This window comes from Barbus barbus (genome assembly GCF_936440315.1).
Source record: "Barbus barbus genome assembly, chromosome: 19".
Classification (NCBI taxonomy): domain Eukaryota; kingdom Metazoa; phylum Chordata; class Actinopteri; order Cypriniformes; family Cyprinidae; genus Barbus; species Barbus barbus.
The window spans coordinates 5,836,192-5,848,193 of record NC_136747.1 but is presented as its reverse complement, the minus strand read 5'-3'; the positions used below and the strand labels follow the sequence as shown (position 1 = coordinate 5,848,193).

The 12,002-nt window shown below is 37.8% G+C and overlaps 1 protein-coding gene across 1 annotated transcript in view; it reads left to right on the top strand.

Annotated features, from left to right (window-relative positions):
• Nucleotides 1-12,002, top strand: part of LOC306885319 (regulating synaptic membrane exocytosis protein 2-like) — a gene marked incomplete at its 5' end in the record, with an annotated part of 146,707 nt that overhangs the window by 65,661 nt on the left and 69,044 nt on the right. The window contains 3 exon segments of the mRNA XM_079441772.1: nucleotides 5,233-5,297; nucleotides 9,481-9,600; nucleotides 11,218-11,317. Of these exon segments, the coding sequence (XP_079297898.1) occupies nucleotides 5,233-5,297; nucleotides 9,481-9,600; nucleotides 11,218-11,317 (285 nt within the window).

Here is a 12,002-nt window from a genome sequence, read left to right as displayed (position 1 = left end):
TGATGCTGTGGGTTAAGATGTCATCTTACTGAGTCTGCCTTGAATACAGATTTGGAGAGGCTCTTTTAATTAAGAGAGCATAGTGATAACATTGTTGAAGAATTGTTGCATGTTTTTTTTTCCAGTTGTGCTTGATGCCAACTACATTATAGAATTCATTGTTGTTGAATATTAGCCCTGATTACTGCTTGTAACAGTAACCCCTTAGTTAATATTCTCAACACAGTCAGATGAGAAGTCAAAAAATGAGAAAATTAAGTGGAAGACTTGCAAGGTTGTTGCATTGACCTCAGATTCAGTAAAAGTGCCAGATCTCTTGGTAATTCTCTTTTTGTTTTAGTTTCTGTGCTTTGGGGTTGGTGAGATCAGTTATAACATGTCATTTATTCTGTGACCTTTCTCCTCTAAATTCAGTTTAAAACTGCACTTAAGATAAAGGAGAATCCACTGACGCTTGTGATTACATGGGGTGAGTCACATGACCAGGGTTTAAACCATGGAGGGTGTTTCATTATTCAAGCAGGTTTAATTATGTAATGCAAGCCGGGCTGAAGATGCTAGAGTGTGAATGGGGACACAGGACACAGTCATACATTACCATTCACTGTTAAGTAGATTCCTGTTATCCTGTTAGAATATGAATTTCTGTAGCTTTTGCTGTTAGACATTTAAAGTGAGAATATTTCTATGAGCTCAGTTGACCTGATGCCCTGTAGTCCTGACAAAGAACTAAGAGCAAGGCATGGTACATCTTGACATGTATAACAGCTAATATGATTCTTTAAGATGTAATATAATTAAAATGTCTAACTAAATTGCCTTTTTCAGCTATGCCCATGTTTCTTCATTAGTCATACACCTAGGCTTTTCAAAATGAATCTCCCCAGCACTGCACATTTTGAATGTCTTCTTTATTTAACACACCTGAGTTAACTGAGTAGTAAAGTACTCCATGGCCTGAACTGGTTCTGTCAAAAAAGAGAGATTCAAAATGGGCAGCACCACAGGGAGGCATTAGGAACAGTTTAAAAACCCCTGACGTACAGCATAATTCCAAGTTATTTTCAACCTAATATCTGTGGCATGTTGTTTACTACGTTAAATAATTGCAATTCATGTCTCAGCATGTGCATTTTAAATAAAGACTCTTACACGTGGGACAGTTCGTTTACACAAACATAAAATTGCATAAAGGGGGTTGCACATCATATGTGTCATTGATCCTTTGTTAATACTTGAAGTGAACTTTTGACTATAAAGGCTCTTTTTCACCAAGCGTTATGGTTCAGTACAATACAGTATGGTACGATTATGTCTGTTTCTATTGTCAGAAGTTGTTAATGATACCACAAAATGGTATCGTACCACTTTTTTTGGTACCCTTCCGTTGGCTACTTCGATACCTAAAGGGTGAAGTGAGACTCACTGCAGAACGTTGATTGGTTGACAGAGGTTTGTCACTTGCACTTGCTACAAGAGGAATGACGACACAAGGGGAAAGAAGCGTCTCCTTCACTCTTTCCACCATGCTGCTCATGTGTGTTGGGCTTGTATACATCAGGTGTCTGAAAGCACAACTGGACTCTTTGAAACTCCCATTGATCAGTGGTTGCTTACGTTAGAGTGTTTCACCAAAAGTTGAAATGTTCTCTTCTTTTGGTGTCATGGTGCTCATTATCATTAGGATTCCAGGAATGGCTATGGAATGCTACTATCTTTGCTATCTGTGAGTGAAGTACCTGTCCTTCCTCTTCCTCCTTTTTCTTCTGCCATGTAAGATATTCCTCTCCCCTAAAAGCTCTGATGTTGTCAGGGTCACAATTAGCTCAATTGGATAAGCCTCTTTGCACAGGAGCAGTCTCGAGAGCTGCCCAGAGCCTTCCTTCAGCTGCAGAAGTAGGGAGAGGGAGTCTCAGCAGCTTTGCAATGGTACAGTGTCACTTCCATGTCAGATTCAGGAAGTGAAATTGCACCAGTGCATCTGTCATGGTTACCTCTCCACCACAGCTGCTTAATGCACTCAAGAGGCTATAGTGGAGCAGAAGAAAGTAGGACACATAGTGACTCAAAGAGACACTTGCTTCCACCTTCATCCCGCTCATACTCAGTCTCCCTGTTTCAGTCAGCTTTCTAAAGGCTAGTTCACACCACCCCAACAAACACCAACAAATCTCCAAATCCCAATGCTTGCTAAGTGGGGTAACCATGTTGGTATTTGTTCAGGCAATGAATGTTTCCCAAAATTTGCAATCCAGCATCCAACGTTAAACTCTAGAGTTGCCACAAATCTAGCTGGCATCCAATCACTCCATCTGACCTCATAAGAGTGGCACACCTCTTGACTGTAGACAGGAAGGAGCTTGATCTCTGACAAGCTTATCCTTCCATTGGGTGCCATTGGACATATGTCAATCAGTCAGTGACAACCCAACCTGATTGGCTCAAAGTACTCAATTCCCTCCCCACCTGCAGAAAGAGAAAAGGATTTGGTCAAAGTAGCAAACTAGTGGAGGCACACACCAAGACGGCACGCTGTGTGAAGCCTGGGAAAATGGTGGTAAGTCAATATTTCATTAAACTGCCAACACTTGGAATGGTGACTGTTCTGCGGCTGTGTGCTTTGGAGTAAGGACTTTTAACTAAATTGTTTGCTCTGAACTTTCACTTTTGTGTAAAAACCACCAACCAGAAGGTTGGAAAATCTAAAGGAAAGGAATAATTCTATTGGTTGGGTGCAAGCGATTGAGGCCAATGCTTGCTTCCATGGAGCCATGAGCAAACTGTAGGGGTTCTCGGAGTCAGGGATCAGCCCGGCAAACTCAGAGAAACAGTCTGTTGTGATGCGGGGACTATGTAGGGCAGGGTGTTTGAGCTGGCTTACGAGAATAACGGTAAGCTCATTATTCTAAGGCATGAACTCCATTTCAGTGCAAGGAGATAGAGAGAGGGAAAGAGAACGACACCGAGCGAGGCAATAGAAAAAAAATAGTCAAACAGTTGGGTTTGACGTCTTCCTTGAAGAGGATGTGCAAGACCTTTAAAGACTTACCCAAGTGTGATTTGAAGAGCTGCAGTTGAGTTTTAGTCCTTGTTCCAGTGGATATAGTTGAGTAAATCAGCTTTGCAGAACTTTAACTTGTCAAGGTTTGGAAGGGGTGGTGCAGCAAAGACGGATTATCAATAATATATTGGGACTAAACAGAACAAATTCTTTTTTCCTGAAGACGCTGGGAACGGTCTGCACATGGTGCTTGGACAAATGGCGAATGCTTCTGGTTTGTGAGGCATGGTGTATATTAAGGCAGAAGTAATGTCTACAGAAGTAAGCTTTTACAACGTTCATTCTTTTCACGGTAGCATACAGATATCACCGCATGCTGGCAGGGAAATTGGGGACAGGATGATGCAATGTTGGCAGCAGTAATCAGACTTATGCAATATTAAAGTTTCCGTGCTGTACACTAGGATACAATTTCTTTTATCCATTTATTATAGTGCTGTTGTGATATTGCACTGAATCTGACTGTTAAAATGATGGATGCATAATAACCATATTTTTATCTTTAAACTACATATTGGTTTCTTAATCAAATATATCGTATTGATGACACAGGCACATGTAAATAACTATTATTTTGCACATATGAATTGAGTCCTATGACGATGGTTTACTTAAATGCAGTCAAGTTTATATTTAAAGGACCTTGAAACTGGACCTTGTTCTTTGTTCTGAACTGCTAAGAAAGTATCAGTACAATATTGCTGCATTGCAAATCCATCTGCTTGCCAACCCATGTAAATAATTGCAAGACAAGAGAAGTAAGGTCATAAAATGTATTGCTAAAATGTCATACTTTTTAATGGAAATGTTTGCTTTCTCACCATCAGTTGCCTGAATCTCTATTATGTTATCGCTTGGCTTGCAAATAGAGAATGTAAACTTTGTTTTTTTTTTCAGTTTTAACTAATGTTTTAACATAACAGTTTATATGCTAAAGGTTTACTTATTGATGATGAACTCCTCTCTTTCTGGCATTTGTGTTTTTAAAGGTTTTGTAGACACAAAGGTTTTGTTAAATTATTCTTTGATACTATAACTAGCCTGACATTCCAGGAATTCAGTGAGAATATCTATGTGTTCATAACAGAAAATATCCACAATACATACAGTATGTATGTGTTAAATATCCCATATACAACATCAGCAAAATGGAATGCATTTTATGGTATTATGCACATTATGCAACAGCATGGAACAGTATCAAACAGAAAAAAGATGTATTTTCGATGTCATTTAAGCACTAGATTTTAACATCTGTGTGTCTCCAACCAGATAAAGATTTCCTAACAGAAAGGTTCTCTGTCAACAGAAATAGTGCTGTTTAGATGTATGGCACTCAGGTAATTTGCTTTATCGGAAAATGTACTTTCAGATGTTGAGCTAAGAAGCCAATTTGTGACTTTTTTTGTCTTTTCTTTTTGTCAAATTGCTGGAAAAACAGGGTTTGTCTTGTAGTTTTGGTCGTGTTGTAGTTCATGCTCTTTTTTTTTTTAACACTATACACCTTTAAAATATCTGTATTTGTTCTTTTTTTCCATTTGCTTTATAGGTAAGTGTATACAAAGAAAAGTGATATCAATTGTTACATGTGTTAATTTAAAGTGATAATTAACCCAAAAATGACAATTCTGTCATCATTTAGTCACCCTCATTAGTCACCAACCTGTATGACTTTCTTTCTTCTGTGGAAAACAAACAAGACTTTTTTAAAGAATGCACTAGTTCTTTTTTTCATGTTTTTCATGCAATGAATGGAGACTGAAGGTTTCACAAAAGCATAAAAGTATCATCTAAGTAGTTCAGTACTAAATGAATGGTAATTTAATTTTGCGAACCAGATCAACAGATTTAAGACTCTGATCCATTCTTGAATCAGGCATTGCAGTTTCTATTGTGAACATCCTTCATTGTAATTGCATGGAACAAAATGGCTAGTGCATTCTTTAAAATATCTTCTTTTTTGTTTCACTGAAGAAAGGCAGTTGTACGGTTGCAGAACGACTTGAGGGTGAGTAAATAATGGCAGCATTTTCATTTTTGTTGAACTATTCTTTTAAAAGAGCTGTAAGAGAAAGCGTGTGAGTAAATGAATGTTGCGTATTTGCCTATATAAGTTAAATGTTGTTGACACGAGTGTGTGCGTATGTGTCCTCTCACTGTGCTGTCCTCAGGAGATATGGATGGTCACTGGTGGGACCATGCGTCTTGGCATAGCGAGGCCTCCTCAATGTCTATGGTGAGGCTTGTGACCCTCTCACCCCATTTCCCCTCGTTTAATTCACCTCTGCATGTTTTGTTTCTCCTCCTTTTTTATATCATCCATAACTTTTAGGCAACATTCAAAGGGGAAAAAGAAAAACAAATGAGCAGGCATATTTTTTGGACGCCAGTTATGCCCCGTCTGAGAGACAAAAGACAGTGGTGCAATTTTGGGAACGCTCCCACGACGAAGATGCGGAGTGGTGCGAGCCGCAGGTCAAAGATTCAGGGGTTGACACGTGCAGTAGCACCACGCTAAACGAGGAGCATAGCCATAGCGACAAGGTACTGAGACGACTTCCTGCCGCCTGCCTCTCGCTTCCTGTGACTGACCTGCTCGACTGTCTGTTTCCGCCCCAAGAGGGTTTCCTACTCTAACCGTGCCTCGCAGATCAGAGGAGAACCCTCTGGTTTGCTTTGCTCCACTGTCTTCTGGCTGCAAAGTCGTAGCGCATTCTAACACACAGAAAGATGAATGACAAACTTCCTGACACTGTTTGCTCCATATGCTGCATGCTTCTCGATGCGGACAGACGCTCCATTCTGATTGCAAACCTGTTTTCCTCACTTGGTCACGTCACCTTTTCACGCTGTTTGGGATTTCCTGACATGATTTTTTCCATACAATCCTTCAGTCTCAGCTTAAACACAGGGATAGACTAGTGTGCGAATCGATCTTGCACTAAGCAGTTGTTTTTCTTTTCCCCTTTTCACTGTCCTTTTTTGTCCCATCTTTAGTTTTTGTTTGTTCACCGCGTCTTTCGCGATAGCGAATAGAAGTAGCTTGCTACATCCATACTGCTTGAGGGTGTGAGAGCAATTTACAGTTTTTTTGGTTAATCAGTGGATTGATCTAGATCAGTGCTTCTCAACTGGATTTGTTTCAACGCGTTCAAAACATGTCTTTAAAATTAAATATCGATATTTGTGAATTGGTTTAACCATTGGTTAACCATTTAGTTTAGGGAATAATTCTCTCTATTAACTTACTATTAACTGTGGCTTTTGCCTCAATAAACTCCTAACTTGATATTTATTAATAGTTAGTAAGGTAGTTGTTAAGTTTAGGTATTGGGGTGGATTAAGGGTCTAAAATATGGTCATGCAGAATAATATGTGCTTTATAAGTACCAATAAACAGCCAGTATGCTAGTAATATGCATGCTAATAAGCAACTATTTAATAGTGAGAATTGGTTCTTAAAATAAAGTGTCACCATTAATATTGTGAATGGGCTAACCATGTGTGATCGGATAAAGCAACAAGCATAAGTTTTGAGTTTTTGTCCTGACTAACAAGTACTGGAACATTTAGTTAATGGTTTGGTTTTATTTTTGAAGCATTGCACTGCAGTCACTGTAAAATCACTGTAAAGAAGGAATTTGTACAAAAGAATGTAAAGTTGGATTGTATGTACAGATTTTGACATCAATAACAAAATATGCGATGCTCTCTTTATATGTAACTATTTTATTTATATTTTTCATTGTATGTCTGCGTCCCAAAGTATTATAAATCATGACCACTATAAGTTACTCCTTTCTCAAGGAAAAAATGGCTTGTGGATGTCATTGAAATTGAAACCATTGAAATTATCTTTTCAAGTATATGATATATTTATTCTGTGTTTTATTTTTTTTAATGTTATAAGATTAAATTGTCAAATCTTGTCACGTATGAAATAACTGCTGTTAGTGAAATATTCAGTTTTGCAGTTAAATGCAGTAACTGTAGAGTTTCGTAATTAAAAATACTTTAAAAAGTGGAGAAAACAATCATGATGACAAAATTCAATTGGCTCTTTCTTTGTGGGGGGCGTAACTTAAAGTAGACGTAACTTGTAGTGGCCGTGGTTTCTAGTTCTGTGCAGTCAGATACACTATAACGTATATTATAACGGATCTCTAGTCCTTTATGATTGGCTAGGCAACGTTGGAAGCCATAGTAAAATACTACATGAACACACACCTGTGACCTTATTACATCAGTATTGCTATACAACTCAATACAACTCCTCTCCGTTTTGTAAAAACGTCCTACAGCTGTTCTAAAATCACTGTAAACCGCTACTTCTTGGAGGTTATTGCTACCAATAAGTGCCCTATCCGTACAGTGTTGTGATTCACCAGTTGAGAACTGCTGATCTAGTTTACTGCTTTAAGTTGTTGTCAAGAATTGTGTGCTTGATGCCTCTCACCCTGTCCTGATTGTTGTGTCTGTACTTTAATAAATGCACAAACCGAACCCTGTAGGGTGGACAATTCTTTTGAAGACAATTACTTTCATGCTGTTAGCAAATGCCAAGATCCTGCCATCATTTCCTCACCCTCATGTCGTTCCAGACCTGTAGGACTTTCTTTCTTTCCTCTGTTAAACACAACAGGAGATGTACTGCAGGATGTCTAGAGAGCAGAGCTCTGATTCATAATGGGGACTGGAGCTGTCAAGCTCCAACAATGGCAAAAACATGTGCCAAAAAGTGGTCTATACAAACCATGTTCTGTATTCCAAGCTTTCTGAAGGCACACAATAGCTTTGAGTGAGGAACATACTGTAAGAAAAATCTGTGCCATGTTAAAGGGATAGTTCACTGAAAATGAACGTTTGCTGTTAATTTACTCACCCTCAGGCCATCCAAGATGATTGTTTTTCTTCAGTGGAACAGTAAAGAAGATTTTTAGCGGAAACCGTGGTTCTTGGTGATTTCATAAAATGCAAGTCAACGGCTACCGTCATTTTGAGAGTCAAAAAAGTATACAGGCAAGACCCAATTAATACCCATGGCACAATATATTGAGGTCTTATAAAGTGAAACAATCAGTCTTTGCAAAAAACTCAACATTATTTACAACATTATTACAATATTATTTTGGACAGAATCATCAAGGACCACAGTTTGAGCTAAAAAAATGACTACTGAAGAAAAGTAGTTAAATCTACTACAAACTCATCTATATATCGGATGGCGGTGAGTAAATTAACAGCAAACTTTCATTTTGGGTGAACTAACTCTTTAATATGAAGAAAGTGTCTGCACTGAATATTCACAGGTGTTTTACCCGTATTTTGAAATACGCTTTACATAGTATTGTGTTTTAAGGTTAAAGGAAATGTCCATAATGTTAACGAAAAACATACAGGTAATTTTCTGCCTGGACATTATCCATTTTCTATTTTTTGTCACAGTGCAGACCAAAATCACATACAATTCACATATGGTGCAAAGTTTAACACTATAGTGCCAAGGAAAAAAAAAGAAAATAATAATTGTACATTGACATCAAATTTGGCTCATTGTGTTTTGATGCACCATATGAATTGAGTGTATATTAGATTTGAGAACTACAGTAGAATTTTAGTACAGTAGAACATTTTCAGGGTTTTTCCTTTTATGACATGAGAGTGCAAAATGATGAAAGGATTTTAAATTTTGCTATTTTCCTTTAAATACTGTAAATGTTACGGTATTTATTGCTAATACAAAAATACCCTTATAAAGTCATCATGAAATCAAACAGACCCTATTTACTTACTTAATATGGTCTTATTGGCAAGATTCATGTGCATGTTATTGTCTTCATAATTTTTCCATCAAAATGAGATAATGTACTCCACCTACAATGTTTGTTTTCAGCTGACGTTACAAATCTCTCTTACTCTCTTTTACAGATCCTCTCGGTAACACTTAATAGTTAGTAAGGCAATTGTTGTAGCAGCTATGTTATGCATTGTGCTTTATAGGTGTTAATAAACAGGCAGTGTGCTAGTAATATACATGCTCACAAACAATTAACAGTGAGTAGTGTTCTCTAATCTGAAGTGTTACCATCTTCTGTTACCAACCTTGTAACTCCATTCTGGCCTATAACACCAACTTGTCTTATCACTTCCCAATGGCTAAAATCAAACCCTATCCAAATTTGTTTTGCATTCAACATTCCGTTTCACTCAAATATATGATTACAAAGTAAAATGGGTTGTGAATGTATTTCATGTTGACTTGTATTTTAAGTGACGTCTCGGTTCGGTTTGTGTCTTCACAGCAAACAAAACTTGACCTCCTCCTTTAATTTCCTGAGCCTGTGCATGTGTGTGTGTGTTTGTAACGTGCTGTGTGTGGATGCTTGTATAAAAAGTGTATTGTCACTTTGACCCCGTAGCACCCGGTGACATGGCAACCATCCAAAGATGGAGAGCGCCTAATAGGGCGGATAGTGCTAAACAAGCGGATGAAAGATGGCACGGTGCCCAGAGACACGGGGGCACTGCTGGGACTCAAGGTAAGGATGTCCAAACACTGTCAAAGATCACTCGATCAAAGCCATGCTAATGACCCCAGATCATAAGAGATCTTCAGCAAACACTCGGTCAGCTTCATACACAATGCACTGTATACTAACTACAGTTTTCTCTTAATGTTTTGAACTTTGACCTTATTGTGGATCGAATTAATTAAGTTAAGTAATTAATTAAGTTCTTGCATTATAAATAGGGGTATAGCGATTATTCAAACCGAACTGAAAAACTGCGATACACCAACGATACGCAACCGCGATACACCGCTCCCTGCTGAGACACATTAAAAACGTGTACAGCCATGATGGGTTTGAATTGCTTGAATTACTTTGAAGGTACCACTAAGGGCAACATGTGCAGAACAAATCTGTCATATAGCCTACACAAAAGTATTATAATGGAGAACATGACAGTAAAAGATATGCCATGTTTCAGCTCGTTGTTATGGAAAGAATGCATCCACAGGGCTATATCCTCATGGCTAGCACAGTCAAGTTTGCTTGTGCAGCCACTTACAGCCTTTTGTGGAACTGTTAGTTGCAATATTTTGTTTATATATATATATTACTTATCTCGCTTCATTGTAGTACTACGGTGATTATCTCTTCAGCGCGCAGCGCAAGCAGGACAAACAACAATGCATAATATTAATAACTATGAGTGGGAATGTCGTGTATTTAACATTATAATAAGAACACTGTTATAATAAAATGTTGTGAATTTTTAAAGTTTAGTTCACATTCTGCACGTTGTTGCGTGAAGCACACCGGCTATTCCATTTTATTTATATATTGCACATGCATTTTTATATCTAGCCTAATAATGTTGTGTAATGACGTTTTGCATTTTTAGGCATTATTTCATTTTATTTACATTTTTGAAGGCAATAGATTTTTGGGAACACTTTACAAAGCAACAGTTTTTTAAGTCTTATTTGTTAATGCATTATTTAACAAACTAACAGAGCATTATTATTATTAATTATTATTATTAAGTTAAAAGTGACGTGTTCTTTAGCATTGCTGGTGCCATGCCATGAACTCTACCTCAGCAGCAAACATAACCGAACCGAACCGTGGCATTGGTGTATTGTTACACCCCTAATTATAATTTGGTTACTGATGGTCCTTTTCACTTACAGTAAAACAGTAACCATTCCCACAAAAGGGTACTATTTGTGGTGGTGTGCTTTAGTTCCTGTAAGTTTTTCCACTCACTGTCTTCCAGCCATTATCTGACTACATTTCTGTGAATAGAGAGCAATATTTCCTGTGCAAACTCTGTTTAGCTTTAATTTTGTGGGTGCGTTTGCTGAGTTGCTTGATTTGCATAATTCCTTTAGTGAGTGGGGTGTTAAAACAATGCAGAAAAGCATGCAAATCTGTAAATGATGCTATCAGCAATTCCAGTTCAATCTTAGTGAACTTTCCCCACAGTATTAGCACACATGGTATTGATGTGAATCATCATTTCTCCATAGCACAGGTCAAACTTTCACCCTTTAAATTCCACATAAATAATCACCTTTCAGGCCCTTTATGATGAAGACTTCGTAATTTCATGTAAAAGATATTTTGCATTGCCTGTTGTCTGTATTGCAGGTGGTGGGAGGGAAGATGACAGAGTCTGGCAGACTTTGTGCTTTCATTACGAAAGTGAAGAGAGGAAGTCTAGCAGACACTGTCGGCCATCTCCGACCAGGTGAACACATCTATTCAGATTTAACAATTAAGAATATTTATTTTAACTCGCTTTAGACTGTGGAAGGCATAAAAGCATTTCCTCTGAAACCACGTGAAGTGTTTCCACAGTGCTGCTGAATTATGGGATTCTGTATATGAGTAAAGAATTTACGATAAAGGTTTTTAGGGCCTGCTTTATATTAGGTGTCTTTAAATACTATGTACTTAATAGTAAAGTAATGAATTGTTAGGTACCTATTGTGTTCATGTTGAATTGCAAAGCACCTCTGCTGCTATTGATGGGGATACAGGTAAAGTTAGGGGCAGGTTTGGTGGTCTGGTTCGGTGTAATGGGTAGAGGTTGGGTCAACAGTGTAATTATAGATGTAACTACAGAAATGAATTACAAATGCAACTGACCGTTTGCAAAAAAACCCGCCCTCCTTAGTTGCTGTTGCTATGTCCGACAAGCCTCTCACATTACACACCATGTTCTCACGCAGTAAAAAATACATAGAGGAGCAAAGAGGAAACTGGTACGAAACAAGGTCTCAGCTTTCAGATTTTGTCATTTTTATTAAAGAAATTCAAAAAATAAATACCGTTTTGTGGCTCTTTAATGTGTCGTGACAGATCACTGTATTTATTTTACAATGTCTTTATGAACTTTTTGAAGCTTTAAAGGTTTGGTTGCATGAACTTTC